We start from the raw sequence: 20,773 nt of genomic DNA, 5'->3' as shown, positions 1-20,773 counted from the left end.
AATCCCAAACTGGTTTGGGTTGGAAGGGACCTTAAAGCCCATGCCATTCCAACCCCCTGCCATGGGCAGGGACACCTTCCACTAGACCAGGTTGCTCCAAACCCACTTCAGCCCAGCCTTGGACACTTCCAGGAATGGGGCAATCACAGCTGTGGGTCATCTGTGCCAGGGCCACAGCACCCTCACAGGAAAGTCTTGCTTCCATATATCTAAGCTAAATTTCCCCTTTTTCAGTTTGTACCCATTCCCCCTTGTCCTGTCACAACAGTTTCTGATGAAGAGTCCCTCTCTGGCTTCCTTGTAGGCCCCTCCAAATACTGGAAGAGGTCTCCATACAACCTTCTCCAGGGTTAAGAGACCCAATTTTCTAAGCCTGTCAAAAAGAAGAGAAGCATGAGCTCCTCTCTTTTATGTAGACTTCAGGAGTTGGATTTTGTTTCCTAAAGATGCTCCCAGTGCTCCTTTTTTTCCCCAGACCTGTCAAAAATCAAATGGTGGATCTAGAAGACATCTCAGACTATAAGAGCATCAGTCTGTTGGCTGAAATCATTTTAGTACCATTCCAGTCCACTTCAGTCTCTTCACAGCATTATATCCTAGTCAGGCTTTATGCTGAAGTTCTGCTGTTAAAAATGTAAACCTCCTTCATATTCCTCCAGGATGTTCTCTTGTGTTCTTTGTCTAACAGAAACCACCATGCCGTCAGCTTGCCTACTTTGGCAAAACCCTTCTTCCTTTAGACTGGCATTGCAAAGGGCTGCTGAGAGGCATCATATTCTATCCTGGCAGCCCTAGGCCATTATCCCATTTTTCTTCTCCTTCTCTAGAAGCATCTGCTGCAAACCAGGAAGATGAGGGCACTTGGGCTGAGAACATAGAATATTTCAAATGGAAGTGGTCTGTGGCAGGCACCTTGTTCTCATGCATTTCAGGAAGGTTTTTGGCAAACCCATCTCAGTGCCCTGTGTCTTCCACTCTCCCCAGGCTCCTGTCCGGGAAGGACATTGTTCCCTCAGCTTTTGGTGGGCTCATCTTGACGAGGTTTTTCTTTTTTTAAGGGACAAGTGGAGTAGCCCAGGAGTATCACACATCTAAACATGGATCTCTACTAACTAACTTCTCTCCTAAAAGTTGCTCTAACTGAAGAGCTATTCCACCTCCTCCATTACGACGATCATTCTGGAAGGGGATGGAAAACAGCAGGATTGCGTATGGTTGAATGAGAAAACTGACATGAGGCGATGTGTACGGGAGCTAATCTATAATTCATCGTGACCATTCCAGGCTTTTAGGAAGCGGGGGAGAGCGAGGCGAGGGAGCCCTGGGAAAGGCTGTGGAGGCCCTGCACGTGGCTGCAGCCAGGGAAGGCTGTCACTTCCGATGAGCACGGGCGGGCGGTGCCGGGCCACCAGGGAGAGCCGCGCTCCCGCTACCTGCTGACGGGGAGGGGCCGCCTCGGCAGACGACTAGAAGCAACCGCGGTGCTGACATGTCATTATTTCCAGCTTTGTTGCTCACTTTCCGGTCGTTGCTAACGTACCAGGCCCAAATTCTTTTGTGTGTTACCGCCTCGGGGGCCTCTGGCGGCTCCTGCTTCTGGGAGAAGGAGTCCAGTAGAGCCAGTGCTTAGTGTTGGCTGGTTTAGGCTGGCAAGGCTAACCACTGGCAGCCGTCAGGGAGAGGAGTGCTTGGATCTCAGCCTGCCCGGTGCTGGCTTTCTTCTGCTGGCAGAGTCAGGGATATGGAAACGAGGTGCTCTGGGATTTGATCTCCTCCAGGGAGAGAGCAGGTCTGCTCTGGCGCTGTTCCTCAGATCCATCCTTTGGCTCTGTGGGTGTGTTCTGACCGTGGCGGTATTGTCAACCTTGCACAGGCTCTCTGGACACATCCCTGCAAAGGAGATAAGGAAGATTGGCATCTTCCCAGAAGAGAGGGCTTGCCTGGACACAGCAGGGCTCCCTGGTATTGCATAGCTGTAGCTGTTCTCTTCCCAAGTGAGGTGACCGCAGCCTGCGCCACGCCAGCAAGGGCCAGCAGAGCAAGGGAAGCATTTTGCTCTCTGCTCAGCACTAGGGAGCTCACACCTGGACATTGTGTTCAGCTTAGGCCTCCCCCTCTATTCAGTCACCCCTCCATCCCCATGGATGCTGGTTGGAGCTCCCAGGCTGGTCAGGGCTGGGGCCAGAGGGCCCGGGAGGAGTCAGTATGTTGAGCAGGTGGCTGGGAGTGTATCTAATCACAAGGTACAGCAGTGTGAAGGGCAGTAAGGAGGATTATGTGGTCAAATGCTTTTGGCAGCTATGGCAGATGACATAATAGGGGAATGTGAGAAGTTTGGCTTGGATATTAGGAAGAAAACAGCTTGTGGGGGGGAGATGTATCCATCCATGGAGGGTTCAAGTATTGCCCAGACAAGACCAGGGTGCCCAGGTCTGTTGGTGGCAACAGTCCTGTTATGAGAGGGAGATCAGTGACCTGCACCCTCTTCTATCCACACACACCTGTGGGTCCAAGCCCTGGTCCCTTCTGTGCCTCCTGGCCTGCTGTAAAAGCAGTTTTTGTTTCCTCCAGCTTGCTTTCTGCTGCCTTGGCTTGCAGTGGCCTCTGTGTTACTCAACAGCTCAGGAAAAAGTCATGACTCTGAAAACCCATCAGTGCTTCTGTGGCTGGGATTCACGTGTCGAACTGCACCGGCCTCGTGGGTTGGACATTGTGCAGAGTACAAACACAGCAGGGGAAAAGGATGGTTAAGGCAGGAGGTTGTCCTGCCATTAAGTTAATTTTTTGACTATATACCTGCACTTCTGGGCTTGCATCCAAGGCCTGAAGTACTTGTGCGGTTTCTTCCTGCATCCATCAGTTTGGTTGTGTTCTCTATTCTGTCCTGAGCTGGTTATTAATTATGGAGACTGCAGAGATGAAGTCCAGACTCTGCTAATGGTTGACTTCCCAGAGTTTTAAAGGCAGCATTTCAGGGATCTGCTAATGGTATTTCTCAGCTTTGCTTCTTGAAGCCCCACTGTCATCTTGGTTTGTACCCTGAGTGAGGCAGGTAGCAGTGTTCAGGTGTTGGCTGGGGCCTGGCTCTCATGTGTGCAGCACCCAGCTCATCCCCCTGGATTGGAATGTCCTCCTTTTTGTGCTGACAGGGAGAAGAGAACAGCCTTGCCTGGCAGCTCTCAGGCAGTGCAGTGACCCTTGCAGGGTGACACCTCTCAATTTCCCCTTCAGGAATCAGGGAACACATCCATGCTGAGTGCTGTGCCAGGCCCCAGTTATCCTCACAAAGCCACCCATCTCTCTGCTCTTAGCCACAGCTTCCCTCACAGCCTGTGTCTCAGCCTTCAAAGCTGCCTGGCCAAGCCCTGGTGCTCTCACATCTCTCCTCTCCCAGCCTTGTTATTCCCTCTTCCCGTCCCAGAAGCAGCGCTGGGCTTGCTCCTCCCCTCTGCCCCATCCGGGCTGCGGGTGCTGCCGGCCTCGGCGCCGGCCCTGTCTGCCCTTTGCTCTCCCTGGCCCGACTGCTGCATCTCCATTCCTGCAGCAGGATGCCCTGTCCCTTCTGCTGCTGCACTCCAAATCCCCTCAGAGAGATACGGCTCTCCTTCTCCCACCTTGTTCCCATTGCTCTGCCGTTCGCTGATGTGGGGAATCGGTGCCGTATTTTTTCTCGTAGACTGTGCCAGGCTGTTCCCTGCCTTTGCAGCTGCTTCCAGCCTGCTGCTGGTCAGCCAGCCTCTGTGCAGGGATGCACAGGAATGAGCTGCCTGCATTCCTCCCTCCCTGAGCTTGGTCTTATGCTAGGGGGATGGGAAAAAAAAGACTTGAGAAAACGGAAACAATGAGAGTGCAAAATCTCACTTTGGTTTTTCCAGCTCTGCCTGTTCGTATCCCCCAGGACTTACCCCTTGTATCGGATGGCAGCACTGGCCTGGGAGTCCCTGATCCTGTTTTGCAATTCTCCAGTGTCAACCAGCAGCTTGGGCCTTCCTGTAAGTGCCCCAGTGGTCACAGGGAAGGAATGTTCCCCCGGCCGCAGGGGGAAAGGTCACCACGGGCAAAGGGGACGCCAGGCAAGCGGCGTGCTGCTCCCGCCCCTTGCTGATGAGGGCAATGCTCATCAGCACAGAGACAAAAACAGGCTGGCTTATGGGGGAAATTGAAAAAAAAAAAAAAAAAAAAAAAAACAAAAAACCAAAAAAACCCCCACACTATTCTGGAGGTTAAATATTTTGGGCAAGGCCCTACTTCCTTTTGCAGGGCAGATCTGGAAGCAGATGCAATGCCCAGGCAAAGTCCAGGATGTGTGCACGTTTCATGGCTCTCTTAGCTGGAGGATGTTTGCTGCTGAATCCACTCCCAGAAACATCTGTGTGTCCCTTAAAGTGGTGCCTGGGACAGAGGTTTTGGCCAGTTGCTGCTGCTCAGAGCAGCTCCCGGGCTGAGCAGCTGAGCAGTGTTGTGGCTCTCTTCCCTTCCTCCCCCGTGCCTGCCAACAAACCTCTCCGCTGGATGCAACGGAAGGAAAGCTGTGAAAGCTGTGACTCGCGGTGGCCGCAGTGGGATTAACATCCAGCATTAAGGGCTTAACTCATCCCTGCCAGCCAGGCTTTCAAATAACTGCCATGCCTCTTCCTTCCACCCTGGAGCTTGTAGCTTTTTCAATCCTGTTCTTTACACCCTGTTTTCCAGGCTGCCTTTGCTAAGCTGGAGCTTGCTCCTGGCACTTTGTTTTTGAAGCCTGGCCTCTTTGCTGAAGCTCCTGGGGGGGCTGGTCACAGGGTGGGAGCAGAGCAAAGAAAGGAGGAGGAATTTCTAGGTTGGGCTTACAAACCTGAGTTTTTCAAAATTCCCAGCGTGTTAAAAAAAATACAGAGCTAATCTGGCCTTTCGTCTCTAGGTTACGTTTGCCTCAGCCGAGGCTGAGCTCATGGAAAATTGCATCCTAGCTCCCGTGCTCCCTGCCAAGATTAGTAGGTTTAAAAACTAACCGATAACATCTTTGTAAACTTGGAGTCATTTTTTTAAAGCCTGCTGATCCTTCCAGCCTGGATTTTGGAGCTTTCCTAGAGATCCAAGAGAGCCAAACAGGACGATGGCATCTGCCCTGAAAAATCAACCAGGAGCCTCACAGTGCTTTCAGTTATTCCCGAGGGAGGAAGGAGGCTGTTGTTGGCCAGGGCCCTGAGGGGTGTGTTGGGAGCCAGACACACAGCACACAGTGACGCTCTGCGCGTAACTTATAATAATCACCGGTTTTATTTTTAAAAAATTACAATAGAAAAGTACCTTTAAACATATTTCCAAAAGCAGAGTAGACAATGTGGAAGCTTCTCTCCTCTCCACGAGACAAAGTACAGGAAATGGTTTGCTAAAAGAGTTAGTCCATTGCTTGGGAACGCTGGTATCGTTCCTCTAGAGCCGGTCTGAGGTTTGTCTTGGATTTGATCTCTTCTCACATCACTTTTATCAAGCCCATTTTTTAACAGAAGCACCCAACGAGACAGTTTCTAATAATGAAAAAACCCATTTTTTCATCCCCCTGTCCCACCCCCATGGCCAGAATCTCAGCCATCTTATTTTGGCCCACCCACAGGACAAGAGGAAGGAGAAAGGAAAAGGTGATGATGTTTAATGAGGCCATGAACCGCTGGGAAAAACCGGCTATGGTGAGGCCTGGGCAGCAGCTGAGCTCAGTGTTCCCTGCAGCTGGAGTGGAGATGGGGGAACGGCAATGGAAGGGGAAGTTCTGCACCTTCCTTTGCAAGAAACTGAAACCTGATAAGAGGGTTTGGGTCAGTTTGCTCTCTTCTTTTTCCAAATTCCGCCTGGAGCAAGGAGAAGGAGAATAGTATGTCAAGCAGTCTCTCTGCTGGTACTCTATCTCTGTAAAGGATGTTGGCAGCCTCCCTTCTCGTCTTTGCACATGGAAACATGGGAATGCCACGCAGGGAGCAGCTGGACCAGCGTAACATTGGCACTAAAACCACAGGCCAGGCCAGCACTTCAGCATAATGGGAAGCCCCTCAGGACTCATGTCCAACCTCGAGGAAGCTGACAAACCAAGGATTTGTTGGTATGTTTTTTCATACAGCAGTTTACGTTGCCCGTAACAGCTTGGAGCAGTCATGGCAGGAGGAGGAGGAGGAGGAGGAGGAGGAGGAGGAGGAGGAGGAGGAGGAGGAGGAGGAGGAGGAGGAGGAGGAGGCAAATTGTCACCTTGCTACATGTGTGGGCTGTCTGCCCATCCCTGATCCGAGCTGTTGTACCCCACGGAAGCGTTTGCACAGCAGCTATGAGCACAGCCCCTAGGTAAATAAAAAACATGGGAAAATAGTTCCTGATTGTCCTGCCTGCTCCTCATTTGGTGCAACTGGGAAGAAAACAGTAATACTGTAGTGTCTGCAGATGCCAACACGGCCAGAGCACAATTCCTGTGCCAGAGGGAGCACAATTCCTACAAACCCGCATTGTGTGTGTCGACATCCTCACACTGTGAACATCATGCCTTCGACATGCAGCTGACGGGGCCGGGGGATAATAAGACTCTTCTTTACACACCTTGAAAGTCAAGCACAAAAACCTGTGGTGTCTGACCAGGTGAAAGATTGTCCTCTTGAGGAGCTTTGGTACAAAAATACTTGCTCTTTTGGGTTTTTTTTCTTTGTTTTTCCTTTTTTTTTTTTTTTTTTGTAGTCTGCTTTCCTATGGTTCCATTTGAAAAGCCTTTTCGAACACTACAACAATGCCTGTCAAACCATGCTTTCGGGGGTAACACACTCTTCCTTACAAATATACAGTGTAAAAGAGGAAAATATTATTACTAGGTATGTTTTTTTCTTCTAGGAGAGCAGATGTGTGATAGAGGCTGTGGGAAAGTCTTGGAGGAATCCAAACTTGTGTGAGGTTTTTTTTCAAGCCTGAAACAACAAACAGAGGTGTTAAAAAAAAGAGCAGCTGTGATGGAGGAAAAAGGGCTGTGGATAATCTGTCTTCCTTCATGGAAGGAAGGAAGCAAGGTAGGGGAGAGGGAGGCTTGTTTTGGAAATTTGTGTCAGGACCATGCTCTAAGGACAGTTGTTTAGCAGGGAAAGGCAAGGTGGGAAATGCCTGCAGGGAGAGACCGTAGCATCCCAGGCATAAGGAACCTCACTGATCCCACTTTGTTTCTCCCACTGGCTGTTGTCCTCTGGATTTGAACTGGGAAGCTGGGAGTTAAGTTTGAGTTGCATTTTGCACTTAAGAGGAATTTGGTCTCTGTTGATCCAAGGCAGGAAGCAAGGACGGAGATGAGATTAGCGGGGGTAATTCAAAGCCGAGAGGCATTCCTTGGCTGTGGAAACTCTCACCCCAGATAACAGTGATAAAGGTGGGAATGGCAGAGCCATGGTTCTGCAGGGCAGTAGCTAGAGCAGCCCCAGGGTCGTCCCAACCTCAGGGCCTATTCCCTCAGGAACATTGTGTTGGCTCCCGCTCACCAAAGCAGCCAAGCCCACAGGGTTGCATCTTTACCAGCACACTGAGGTCCTGTGGAGAGCACATCAACCCAGTAGCCACCTTGGAAGACTCCATTAATACCCACAAGACTGACTGTAGGCCACCATCACACACCTGAGACCTGTGGGAGGGCAGAGCACAGAGTGAGGGACGCTGGTCCTGGGGCCTGAGATCAGTTTGCCATGGGGAGAGGTGATTTCACAGTGACTGGAGCCGGCACTTCCTGAGGGGACAGCTCACAGCTTAGTGTGGCCAAAGGTGGGGCTTGGTGATCTCAGACGTCTTTTCCAACCTAACTGATTCCTGAATTAGCCCTGCCGTGATGGGCTCCAGGCAGCAAATACAGACAGATACAGGCAGGACAGCCAGGCCCTCAGCCAAGCCCTCAGTGGGCTGTGCCCTTCCCAGCTGGAGAAGCCTGGAAGGAGGAGGTCCCTGACCCTCCATCCTCACCACCCACTGTGGCTCTTGGGCTGGTGCTTCAAGGGATTCACTCATCTCTCCTTCCCAAATATGTCCCTGCTTACATTTTATCTGGGAACATTGGCATGCTGCATATTTTGAAAGAACCATTGGTTCCCAAAACCTCGCTACTCCCTATTTTTATCTGCTGGGCCTAAAATAGCCAGTAAATTCTTTATGGATCCAAGTCTGGGGCTGGCTGCAGCCAGGGCTGGGCCTCCTGCCCTCCCAGCTGAGTGACCTCGTGGCCGGAGCACAGGGCTGCAGATGCCAGGCAGATGGGCAGAGTAGTCACATGGGCAGCTGATGCCAGAGCTTTGGATCCACTGGCATTTCTCCACAGGTGGGTGTGGAAGCAGGAGGCTTCCCAGCAGGGATAGTTCCCAGCTAGGATGGTCCAGGCAGGCTGGGATTGCAAGGTAGGCACTGCTCAGTGTCCACCAAGGCTCTTTTCCCTCTCCCACTTGAGTCCCCTTTATTTATTTATTCACAAAGGCCAAAGTTATTTGCAGAGCATATCTTGCAAGGCTTTTTCCATCCTAAGAGGTCCCAGATGGAATGGGATCCATCCCTCCCTCTTGCTGGGCAGCTTGGCAATGCTGTGCTTCTTGTTTTGGCAGCCCCACCACCCCAGGCTGCCTGGACAGTTTTCCTTAAGGTTTTATGAGGTGATTGTGTCAGGGCTGCCTTTTCCATCACAACACCTCCCTCTGGCTTGGTGCCTTTCCATCCTGCCCCAGGGCACGTGGGAAAGTGTTGAGGTGAATTGTGGCACGGACATCCCCTTCTGGGGACAAGAGGGCAACTGGACTTTGGGTGTGTGCTGAAGAGTGGCCACTCACCCTGAGCTGCTGGAGACCCCGGGAGTGGCAGTGGGGGAAGCTCAGGGTGAAGGTTGAAGTGGTCCCCAGCCAGCACAGAAGGATGGGAGCACTCACCCGGCATTCAGCAGAACTGACGGGACTTCCAGCCCTGAGAACCAGCCTCGGAGGGAGGGAGCCAGCGCATCTGCAAAGACAGGAGGGACACAAGGTGAGAGGGGGGTGGCTGCCCATCCTGGCAAGATCAGGCTGCATCCAGGCTCCCTTTTCCTGGCTTTTCCCAGGTGCAGGGCAGAGGGAGGTTGGAACACCAGCAGTACAGCCATCCCAGCTCCAATCCCAACAGTAACACTGAGGCTGAGCACAACCCCTGGCATCGCTGCTTCCAGCAGGATGGATCTGGGACAGCAGCACCATGGTCCCACTGAGCAGGAGTGAGCTCATCCTTCTTTGCTTCTGCAAAGCCCAACTGAAACAGGGCAGAAAACAGATGCCAAAATTTGGCGTGCAGTCACTCAGTGCTCTGCCAGATAACTCCAAGCCAGCCCCGCCATCCATCCTGCAGTCCCTGGTCCTGCTGCTGTCTGCAGGATCCAGCAAAGCAGCTCCAGTTTGAACAGTGGCACCAGTCTCCAACACCCGCCCCACCAAACCCACAACACTGGCAGCTGCACAGGAGGATGGGAAGGTGTCACCAGCACCCTCCCCACCAAGCTGATATTTCACATCAGATAATATTGCTTCTGTGTAACATCAGGTCTCGGCCTGGGTTTTCCCAAGGGACCCTCAGAGCTTCCGTACGCCTCTGTTTCCTTGGCTGTGCGCTTCCCTGAGCAGGGCAGGTGCTGCCTGTTAGCAGTTATTTGACAAGGCAAGTACGTAGCTGCAATAATATTTACCAACGCTCTTCCTATGAACAGCAGAGCCCAAAAAGCTGGAGTTTCATCCAAAGGCTGCACATGGTTTACACACAGCACTTTTCCTCAGCCTCCTGCTCAAAAACCAGCTTCTGGCTGCTCCAGCTCCCAGTGATGGTGGCTCTGGATAACCTGGCTCAATCCTGGCAGGCCAAGGCCAAAAGCCTTTCAGATGCAGTTTATCTGGCAAATCTATCTCCATGTGCTTGTTACCTCCTGTTCATCACTGAGCAGGAGCCGGCAGGAAGGAGCAAAAGCCAGGATGATGTCCAGCATGGATGATGAGGAGCATCCCTCTTTTTCCCCTTGAGGCAGGGATCCTTTTCCAGCATCCCCATGATGCTGCAAGGCTGGCACTGTAAAGAAATTCTCTTCCTCTCCCATTTCCACTTCTTCTCCTCTTTCCCCCGCTCCTCTCCCAGGCGGATGGTTAATTTTTAACAACCACATGCTGCCATCGGGGGCCACCAGCAGTGGCAACCGGCAGAAAGCACTTGTGACGAGGCAGCACCTCGTCAATAAAAGATGGATCCTCCATTTGCGCTTCATTTCCCTCTCCCCCCCGTGTGCAGGCTGCTTGGCTTGATACCCCATGAACAGCAAGTCACATCCCATCGATGCTCCAGGAGCAGCCAGGGGTTCTGCAGCCCTTATCCCACACTGGTAGCTGGATGGGTGGTGCGGTACCAGGAGCCATGGGGATGGTCCAGACCCTGAGAGCATCCCCAGTCCTCCCTCCTCCCTCCCCACCTGCCCCAGGTACCAGTGAAAGTAGGAAGGCAGAGAGAAGTGTGTGGGGAAAGACAGGACCCCTGCCAGCATTCAGCTCCGTTTGGGAGCCTTCCCTAAATCTCAAGGAGCGGGGAGTGAGTGCCTGTCAGCCGGGCAGAGTTAGTGGTGCGGCAAGCACCGAAGGGAAGGGGCTCTGGGGTGGGCGGGGTGAGCAGTGGAGGCGGATGGGTCGGAATTACCTGGGCGTGTAGCGAAGCGGGATAGGTGAAAGCAGGAGGAGGTAGAGCAGGTGCTAATTCCGCTGGGTACAGAGGGTACGGCCCCCACACTTCAGGGCTACTGGGGTAAAGTGCAGGCACTGTGAGCTCATCTGCAAGAGAAGAAGAGGCAGAGTTAATGGTGACCACAGGGCTGCGACCCTCGCTGCATCCTTCCTTCTTCCCTTGAGTCAGGAGCAGAGCTGGCCCCAGAAAAGTGGAGGTGCTGAGAGCCGACTGGCAAAGCCAACACAGAATTCACCCACTGGGATAACACGGGGTGAGCAATGCTACGGGGCTGGGGGCATCACTCAAGGAGCCAGGGCTGAGCTCATTGTCTCCAAGAGGTTTAATAATCCCAGGGATTCAGCAGAGGAGAGTGTGCAGCTCATGCCTGTGTGCAACAGCAAGGTGAGGAGCCGGCATTTGCATGAGAACAGACACAGAATCAGAAACAGGCACAGAGAATTCATGGCAGGACGCTGACCAGGTCTCTCTGAAACCTCATCCTGCTCCCAGGCACCATGGCAGGCTGGCTGTCACCTGTCCCAGGTCCTCTCCAGCACGAGCAGCTGCCTTTGGGAACCCCCAGCACATGCCAGCACGCAGCAAGCAGGTACCAGCGCTTCCAATCAGACCTGGTATTCCCCTTCACCACCCACTCATGGTATCCCCGCTGCTTCCAGCCCCTGGCGCCTGCCAACCCAAGCCCTGCTGGCAGTGCAGGAGGTACTCACAGGGCTCCCGGGCGATGAACTGAGGTACGGCGGTGGGGAGAGGGGTGCTGGGATTTGGGGTGCCCACCAGCTTGTTCTTGGCCATCTTGGTGTTGGCCTTGGCGAACTCCAGCCGCAGCGTCTGGGGGATCTCGGGGTCGAAGCGGATGCCCTGCAGGAGGGAAGGAGGCGCGGCGGGTGGGTGAGCGCCGCCGCGTGCCGGCCCCGCAGCAAAAATAACTCCCCATTATTTATGGGTTTTTTTCGACTTCCAGCCCTGAAATGAGCTAATTTGCCGGGCCCCGAGGCAGCTCACATTCCTCCAGCATCTTTAGCATCGGCACCATATTTGGCAGTCGGCATCCCGCAAGGCCGAGCTCTTATCCAGAGGGATTAGTGGAGCCAAAAAAAAAAAAGTTTTGTGTTGAAAATTAAGACAAGGAAAAAAACAACCCTAAACCAAAATGCAGGGAGAGCTAGGGAGGAATTGGAGAACCAGCTCCACACAGTTCTGCCTGTGACTATTTTCAGGTAACTTCACAAGCTGGTAAAAGAAAGTGAAATTTGCATTTTTTTCTTTTGCAGACTTAGTTGAGATTTTTCCTGCTGAACAAACAGGAGAGGCTGGGAATGCTGTTTCTCACTTGTATCTAAAGCTCGAGTCCTGAGGGTTCAAGCCCTCCTGGATGGCCCTGAGAAAGGTGAGAGGGATGCACATCCCCAGGAGGGAGGATGAATCTGAGAAACAGTGACGGGATTGCCTGGAGGGCTGAGGATGCCATGGAGCTGGCTGGCATGGGAGGTGCACATCCTTGGGCTAGTGGAATTCAGAGAGTATCTAGGGACAGGGGAGAATGGAGAAATGGAGTGGCTGGGCCAGACACACTCACGTTCAGTGCATTCTTCGCTGCCTCCGCCTCGGAGCGGCTGTCGAAGCTGACAAAGCCCACGGGCTGTGGAGGAAGGACAGGAGTCATCAGTCAGGGGAGCAGAGAGGGGAGCCCCTCACCCCAGGGAATGGTGAGATGGTTGCATGCTGTATGGAGCAGCTCCTACCTGCTTGGAGGTGAGTTTGATGAGAGACCCTTCGTACCCCTGCAAGGAAAGGATTAAAAAGGGTGTTTGGTGGAGATCCCCACGATTAAATAATAATAACTGAATAAACTGTCTGAATTAGACTTCAGTGAGTTCCTAGATCCCAGGAAGTGGTTTGGGGCCATGGCACTGGGGCAGAGGCCAGCCCCATGCTTTCAGCCTCCCTTTCCCTCCCTAGTTTGGTACCTTAAAGGGTCTGAAGAGCAGGTAAAGTTCCCGGGGCTTGATGTCCAGAGGCAACCCACTGACAAAGAGTGTTCTCACCTGGAAAAGAAGAAAGGGAGTTCCTGGGGACCCTCTCTCATCCCTAACTTGGGGATACACCACACTTCCCACAGCCAGAGGGACAATGCCAGCCTGAGGGGAACCTCCTGGGCAGACAAAAGCCTTCAGCCATGCTTGAGTGATGCTGAATTTTTGGACGGGGTGTCCCCATCCTTCACGCCACAGAGGAAGCCGCTAAGGCACCATGGAAAGGCAACAGAGACCTGTCTTCACTCCACCAGCTCTGTCCAGGATAAAAAGCTCACAGAATCCCAGCACCTTCCTACCCCGGTCTGGCAAACAGGATTTCTCTGTCATCCCCAGGGGATCCCGGCCTCCACAGACAATGCCTATTGTCTCAGTTTAATTGTAACAGCTCATTAAGGGCTGGGAGAAGCAAACACCAACTCTTCCTCCTGGAGGAAAGGCCTTGGTTTAGAGGGGGCTGGATTTAAGCAGCTTGTCCCTGGTTTGTAAAAGTCATCTTTTAAGGGGTTTTAACCCTTTTTGAGTGGATCTAATTTTTTTCATGGTACAGCATCCTCAAAGCTGTGATGTTTGGCAGAAATCCTGCTCCCACCACGCTGAGGGGGGATGTGGAGCTCCTCAGGGATGGGCAAAGCCATGCTGGGATGGTTTTGCTTTACAATCAGCTTGTAACCGGGAGAGCAGTGTGGCGAACTGAACCTGCTGTTTCTCTTCTCATCCCCAAAATCTCATCCTAATAGTCTGTGCTGGAGAAGGGGGAAACCTCGATGTATTTTATTTAGTTTCTTTGGACAGGCACCCTGCCTGCCCCATTCCCTGGGAAAGAAACATGGGAAACAGCCAGAAACAGCCAGTCCAGGCCTATTCTTTTGCTGACATTTCTTATTTCTCTTGCAGATAAGCTATCTCCCCCATCTCCCAGCCTGGAGCAGCAAACATTCCTGCTTTGTGGAACAGAACCTCTGGCTGACCTATATCTATTAAATAACAAAAGGTACTCAGCTGTTTGCACACAGCCCTTGTGTCAACAGCCCTGGTGATACCCATCCTGGCATTATCCCTGCGGGTACCAGCATCCAGGCTGGATGAAATCAGCAGAGAAGGGATGACCTCACCCCTTCCTGAGCCAGGGCTGCAGGCAGGCACAGCCTGGTAGCCTGTCCTCTCTACTGGGACCGTCCTCCAGAGTGCCTTAGGGGACCCTTGCCAGCTTTCTGGCTGTCCCCTGAGACCCGGGAGTGATGGAGCATCCCACAGTGTTGAGTGGAGACACTGCCCAAATTTCTCCTGGCAGGGGCTAGGGAGGGATTCGCCTGGAGGATCTCCCCTTGTGTCCATGAAATTCAACATAAAGAAAGCACACTTTTCCTTTCCTCAGGTTAAAAAAAAAAAAAAAAATCCCTTTCAGAGCACAGCTGCTGTCCAGGGAATCGGTTCTCCAGACTCATCCTCACACCAAACTTACTAAACCCACCAGGTGGGTTTACATCCCGAGCAGGCCGAGCATCCCTGCACGGTGTCCCCTGACTCCTTCATCCCTTGGACCCATCCCTGGCTTCCTGCCTCTCCTCTCCCTGGGGAGCTTCAGGAAAAACTGGGGATATTGGCCGCAGCTCCGGTGGGAGGGACTGGGGGCAGAGGGGGAACCCGCTGCCAGTTTGCCACACCCCTGAAATCCAATCTGTACGTGCCCAAGCCTGCCAGACCATTTATCCCCAACGCCGCACGGGAGAGAGACGGAGATGAAAGATCTCAAGGAACCCTCCGAAATTCAGCCCCACAGAGGAAGGGCTTCTCTTCTCTAATGACTTTGTTTTCTTTGCAAGTTCAAACGCGGGTCGGCCAAGTTTGAATCTGTAAAATTATACAGCGGCAAGAGGGAGAAGGGCTCCAAAGGATCCCCCAGCTGGATTCCAGTCCCAAAAGGGGTTTTGGCGCCCAGGGCAGGGGATGGATATGAGTTCTTGGGTGCTCCCTATCTGCAAATATACCCAGCCCCAGGGATGTTTGAGTAGGTCCTACATAAACAGCATCCTTTCACTGGGTAATGAGCAGGTGGGACTGCCAGAGCAAGGGAACCTCCTTGAGGATAATCCCAGCAGGCTGGACAGATATCCTTTTGCCAAGGGAAAGACTCTAGACAGAAATATTACTCCTGCCCTTAAATGGAAGGGGAGCTTTGGCCCACAGGGAGCTGCTCCAGGTTTTTCTGTGCTGAGAGATCCCAGGGATTCAGTCCTCATCCTCTACCAGAAACACTCCCAGGTCAAAATCCTTCCCTGAAGCAGGAAAAAAAAAGCACCTTATCAGAGAAATTGCCAGGCAGCAAGCACATGTATGTTCTTCCATAGGGAAGAATTACTCCTTCCACAGGGAAGAATTACTCCTGGGAGGTGGATCAGGCATGGCTCTCAAAGATGTCACGGGATAGGGCCAGGCTGACAGCTCTCAGCAAGGATTAAAGGGCGCTGGAGCATGGGATTCCCCCAGCCTAAACCCCACGGTTTTTTTGGACAGCCTGAGCTGTTTCATTTCAGTTCTGCTGTATGAACATCTTTCAGTTTCTTTTTGTGGAGCATTTCCCCGTCTCTCCTTCTTCCTAAAATTTGGGGTGAAACTAAAGATTTTTTTAAAGTCAGCGCCGATGTTTGCTCCAAGAGGAGCTCAAAGGTGACCACCTTGACTTCCTTCCAAGGGGATGGCAGCCATGGGACTGCTCCAAGTCCCTTTCCACAGTCCTCCTGTGCTCCTGCTGCTGCACCCCACAGCTCCCAGATTTGCCAGGGCTGCTGGATCCTACCTGTGTTACCTCACTCCTAGTATGTCCCCTCCTGGGTTTTGTTCTCCTTGCAGGAAGTCTGCTCTTCATCTCTTCTACTCTGCTCTTCCTTGGAAATCATTTCCATCCCACTTCTGGCCTGTCCCTCTCATCTTTGCATCCCACCATCCCATTCTGTTGTCCCTGAAATCCTGTGTCTCATCTTGGGCCAGTTTAAGGGATGCTGGAAGGGTCTGTGGATATTTGCTGGGATGGTCAGGGCTGAGGACATGCAAGGAGAGGCAAAGGTCTGGGCCAGGAGGTGACTGGGTTCTGCAGAGCATGGATCAAGGATGACACCAGCATGGAGAGCTCTGTAATGGAGCATCAGCAGCCCTCCTCCTCCTCTTTCTCAGATGAAGCCACAAGCCAAGTTTTTCTCCTGAGGGTAAGGAGGCACCAGGGAGGCATTTCCTTGGCTTGGACCCCCATCAGATGGCAGTGCCCTGCCGGCACGGTCCCAGTCCCTTGCCCTGCCCTGCCCTGCCCAAACCACCCCCGTAAACGTTAACAAGCCGTGGGGAGGCGGAGAGGCGTCCGGGTGATTCATCCACGAGGCATTTAATCGCCTCCTTCAGCCCAGCTCCCGTCCCTCGTCCGTCCGTGCGCCCCTTCCATTGGGCCTCGTTTTAATTCTCCACCAGCCGATTATCCGCTCGACTGCCCGCCGCCGGGGAGGCACCGGATCCCGGCGGGAGCGGGAGGGCGATGGCACGGGGCTGCCATTGAGCCGTGGAGCAGAACAGGGCGAGCAGGGCTTCCCCTCCCTCCCCTTCCCGGCAAAGCGGGGTGCATTCCCGCCCCGCCGGGATTAGTCCTGGCATAAATAGTGTCTTGGCTAATGGAGCATCTTCCTCGGCTGGGTTTAGATTCCAGGCTGTGTGTACGCATGCCTTCAGCCCGCAAAACTCCCCGACATAAACAAGGCTGAGGCCGGGGGATGCCGGCTCCTCCGCCCGGGGGATGCGGGAGGACCGGGATAAATCTCTATCCTCGCCACCCGTGGCCGCTTCTCTGGAAAATCACGGTTCTTACGTCCGGTGAAGGACGGGAGGAGAGGAACAGCCCTTGGGGAAAAGCGAGTCCGGAGCTGCCGGGGCTGGAACGAGGAAGCGGCAGAGGAAAAGGCAGTGAGCAGCCAAGGGAGCAGATGGGGGATTGCAACAGAGCGGAGGAGCGGCGGGATCAGGCGGGGGTCACACACGTCCCTGTCCCGCCCGGAGCTCGCTCCCAAGCCCTCCGGACCCCACGCTTCGAGGAGGAAAGGAAGCAGGAGCGCGGGGGGATGCAACACAGAGGCCACGGGTGCGAATTTTATCCACGCGCTGGGCACATTTCCACTAGAAACCATCCCTAGGGTCCCCTCCCCATGGCACGGTTCCCTCGGGAGGAGAGATCTGGCATGGGATGGGGACGAGGGCCACGAGCCGGGCTCTCCGCAGCCACTCCGCTACCAAATAAGGCCTCCGCCGAGCCTTTTACATGCCGTTCTCGCCCGGCCGAAGTGACGTGACCGCCTTCCCAAATTGTTCTGGCTCCTCCGTGGGGAAGCCCCTGGCCCACAGCTCCCCTGCACGGGGGGTCCTTCCCGGGGGATCAGACGAGAGGGACGGGGAGGCCACCCGGGCTGCCAGGAGCAGGCAGGGGAAACGGGGATGAAGTGGGGGCTTTTCCCACCTGGCAGCACCCTGGCTGACCTCCCCGGGGTGGGGGCTACTTCTCCCTCTTTTCTAAGGGAAAAGGAGGCTAGAAGGCAAGCCCTGGGAGGAGGGAGGCGAGGCACAGTAGCTGGGCAACCCCCTTTTCCTGCGCTTGTGCAAATAGACAGCACCGGCTCCTCCAGCCTGGGCTGGAAACAGTCCTGCAGGGAAAATACCTGCCTGGCACCGGAGGAGCACGGCTTGCTTGCAGGCGTGAGTGGGCATCACCCTCCTCATGTGTCCGCGGCTCTGTGCGTGTCCCTGGCACCTCCCAGCCGTCCTCTCCGGGTGTTCCCCATTCCCGGCACCACCGGGTCAGGGGCTCCCCAGGGATCAGCAGTGCAACAGCCAGCCCCAGGCCCTCCGGATCCTACCGGGAGCAGAGCGAGGGCTGTCCTGTGCCAGCACAGTACAGGCCCTGCTTTTGGAAAAGGCAACAGGCCTCTCCATGGATGTCACACACTGCCGTGCCCAACAGGGGCACAGCCGCCGCATCATCTCCCACACACCCCGCAAGGCCACCAGTGGGAAAAACTCCCCCTTATTTAGGAAACTTCAGGAAGTTTGAAGCCACAACCACCCCTGGAATAAGCAAATGAAGGCAGGCGACATCGAGCAATGGAGCTGCGGTGATTGATCCCAGCGCTGGCCACCAACCAGGGAGCCCAGCAGGGACCTGCTGGAGCAGCCCAGCCGGGTGGAGGGTGAGGAGGAAGAGGAGTTCTCAGGAATCTTCCCGCTCTCACCCTCACAAAGTCCAAATTCCCATCTCAAGGTCACGGGCAAAACCAGGAACTTTCCGGCTGGAATGAAGAAAACCAGCTCTCCCCGTGGCGGGGTGTGGGGTTGGTCTCCCGTGGGAATTGGGAGCGTTTCGGACATTTTTGGGGTGAGATCCATGGGAAGGAGATGCGCGGCCGCTGGATGCACGGTACCTACGGGCACCGGCAGCACCGGGCACCGGCAGCGGGACCAGGGGGAGCCTGGTTTATCCCCCACGCACCCCGGGACATCCGCGTCTCGAGTGGGGCTCCCCGCACCCGCAGCTTCCCTCGGGCGAGGCGGAGGGGCGTTCGCGGGGAGCCCCGGGGAGATGCGGGCGGGGAATGGGAGCGTCCCGGGGAGCGGGGATGCGCTCCCGCCGCTCCTCCCTGTCCCCCCCGCAGCAGCCCCGGGTACCGGGAGCCGTGGAAGCCGACGGGACCCCCCGACGCGGACCCCTCATCCCGCCTGGGTGCGTGGGCGCCCGCGGAGCTCAGCTCCCGGGGAGCGCGGGTGCGGACGGGGAAGCCGGACCCCCTCCGCCCCAAATCCCCCGTGTGTGTTCCCCCCGGTACCTCCTCCTCGGGCAGGCTGGTGTCGGCGGGGCCGCCCTCCCTGTCGGCGGGGACGGTGCTCATGGTGCGACCGGCCAGGCTCCTCGTCCCGCCGGCGGCAGCCGCGTCCGGGCGGGCGGCGCTGGGGGCTGGTCCCGGCGGCGGCGGGGGGGCCGGGGCGGGGCGGCGCGGCCGGGGAGGGACGGGGCGGGGGCGCGGCCGAGCGGCGGGGACGGACCGGGGCGCGGGGGGATGGAGGAGCGCGGGGTCGGGGGTGCGGGAGGTGGGAGATGGGACGAGTGATGCGGGGCTGGGAACGCGGGATGCAGGGCTAGGGACATGGGACACGGTGACGGCAACGTAAGGCACGAGGCTGAGGCCACAGGACACAGAGTTGGGAATATAGGACAATACTGGAGACATGGAATACAGTGTAGGACACGGGGTTGGGGATACCGGATACAAGGCTGGGGACACAGGGCACAACAATGGGTAGATGGACACAGTCTCAGGGATATAGGACACAGGCTGGGGGGATTGGACAGGGCTGGGGAGAGGGGACAAAGTCCTTGGGACACGGGACATAGGCTGGGGACACAGGACACAAGGTTAAGGATACAGGGCACCAGGCTGGGGATATGGGGCACAGTCCCACGGACATGAATACATCAGGGCTGTGGGGCAGAGGAGAGGACAGTGCTGGTTACACCCGATACAGGTCTGGGGGCAGTGGAAGGACCAGAGGGGGTTCATCACCCCAACCAGCCCCACCCGGGGCTCAACCCCTCCCTTCCTGGCCCAGCGACTGCATTTAGGCTTCATGCTTAGGCTGGGCTTTTGCTGAGCCGGCGCTGGGCCTGGCATCGTGCTCGCTTCATTCTAGAGCTCGGTGTTGGGTCGTTTCAGCCCTGCAGAGCCCCGCGGAGGAGGCTGTGGACCCGCAGGACTGCCCTCGACTCCGGAGCAGCGTGACGGAGACCCTCGGGGCGGCGAGCAGCAGCTCTGTGTGTGTGTGTTTGTGTGTGTAGAGACCAGGTGCTGCCTGTACACAATGCTCGGGGCGGAGGTGACGCCGAGGACATCCTGCCCGTGCCACTGGGATCGTTCCCAGCGGACGCTTAAGGTCACCGCTCGCCTTTCTGCGCCTCGCCGACCGAAACAGACCTGGGGGCAGCCGCCCGCCTGTCCTGCCGGCTGCCCAGGGGACACAGCCTGGCCACCCACAGGTTTGCAGCCTCCCCGCAGCAGCGATTTACAGGGCAGAACCTCTCCAGCCGGGAGGGAGGTGGAAATGAGCTGCGCCAGCTGGATTTGGGGGAGCGGGAAGTGTCTTGCTACAGAGGCAGCTGGCCCCCAGAGGGAATCTAGAGCACAGAGACTGATCTAGACACCCAAATCTGCTGGAGCCTCTGGCTTTTGGGGTAGATTTTCAGCAAGGGGAGAATTTAGAGCTGCGTTTGATCTCCCGCTGTTTCCCCCCTCCAGAGGCATCTCCACAAAACGCTCTGGCTGGACAGCAGGCGGGACAATATTCACAACCCTTATTTGGACTCAGCTTTGGGGAAGAGCTGCAGTTCCCCGGCAGCGCTGGAACCCAGGTTGGACTCACAAGCCAGAGAAAGGGGAGATTTGGATTTTTTTTAGCCGTGAAACTGGACTTGGGGAGAAAATCTACTTTCCTCCAGCAGATATCGCACTGCTTCCTTGCCTTGAAACCCCTGGTCCCAACCCAAAGCCCCATGTCCCACAAAAATATGGGCTCATCTGTGGTAGCTGCTGATCCTCTCCCCTCTCGCCCTCTTTCCTACAGGAATTTCTGCTGCGTCGACGTCCATCTGTGCTGGGACACAACATCCACAACGTCCATCTGTGCTGGACTGTGTCATACAGGGATAGAAGGGGAAGTCGTGAACAACTGGGGACTCTGTGGGAACGGCTGGGAAGTGCGGTGACTCCCGAGGCTCCAGTGGCACGAGTGGACAAGGTTCAGCTCCGCTCTGGGTCCTCTGGGAGGAAATCCGAGCAGGAGCAGCCTTCGTGGGCAGGGACAGAGGGGGCACCGGGTCGGTGGAGCCTTTCCCACCGCGGGCCCCACGTGGATCTGGGATGCGGGGCCGGGACCCCAGGGAGCGCGGGCTCACAGCGCCCCCTGCCGGCGCCACGCCGGAGGCGCGGGGAGGCGGCACCGGG

The 20,773-nt window shown here is 55.4% G+C and overlaps 2 protein-coding genes and 1 long non-coding RNA gene across 5 annotated transcripts in view; 2 read left to right on the top strand and 1 right to left on the bottom strand.

Moving 5' to 3' along the window:
* Positions 1–13,719, top strand: part of GTF2E2 (general transcription factor IIE subunit 2) — a 36,182-nt gene extending 22,463 nt beyond the window's left edge. Inside the window, exons 9-10 of the transcript XR_014590235.1 lie at positions 11,988–12,103; positions 13,647–13,719. The gene's annotated coding sequence lies outside the window, so the exon portion shown is untranslated. The remainder of the gene's footprint in view (positions 1–11,987; positions 12,104–13,646) is intronic.
* RBPMS (RNA binding protein, mRNA processing factor) lies at positions 6,809–18,710 on the bottom strand. 2 transcript variants are annotated; one of them, XR_014590236.1, is made up of 9 exons: positions 18,605–18,710; positions 12,684–12,761; positions 12,459–12,497; positions 12,293–12,355; positions 11,424–11,574; positions 10,669–10,799; positions 8,898–8,967; positions 7,513–7,618; positions 6,809–6,920 (listed from the first exon to the last, which is right to left on the bottom strand). XR_014590236.1 is itself a non-coding variant. In XM_083862487.1 (8 exons), the coding sequence occupies exons 1-7, from the start codon at positions 18,665–18,667 to the stop codon at positions 8,905–8,907; spliced, it is 588 nt and encodes a 195-aa protein (XP_083718613.1). In that variant the 5' UTR covers positions 18,668–18,710; the 3' UTR covers positions 6,927–7,618; positions 8,898–8,904. The 2 variants fall into 2 exon arrangements, 1 of the variants encoding a protein (XP_083718613.1); XM_083862487.1 differs by lacking the exon at positions 6,809–6,920 and having other exon boundaries at positions 6,927–7,618.
* On the top strand, positions 17,450–20,767 carry LOC310910045. Of its 2 annotated transcripts, none has more exons than XR_014590238.1 (4): positions 17,450–18,156; positions 19,490–19,809; positions 20,071–20,181; positions 20,394–20,767. It is a non-coding gene; the product is annotated as an uncharacterized lncRNA (long non-coding RNA). The 2 variants fall into 2 exon arrangements; XR_014590239.1 differs by lacking the exon at positions 17,450–18,156 and adding an exon at positions 18,849–18,943.
* The last annotated feature ends 6 nt before the right edge of the window (positions 20,768–20,773 follow it).

The sequence above is a fragment of the Zosterops lateralis genome, assembly GCF_965231275.1.
Source record: "Zosterops lateralis genome assembly, chromosome: 5".
Taxonomy (NCBI): Eukaryota; Metazoa; Chordata; class Aves; order Passeriformes; family Zosteropidae; genus Zosterops; species Zosterops lateralis.
Note: the sequence above shows the minus strand (reverse complement) of the source record. Positions and strands in the feature narration are given on the sequence as shown.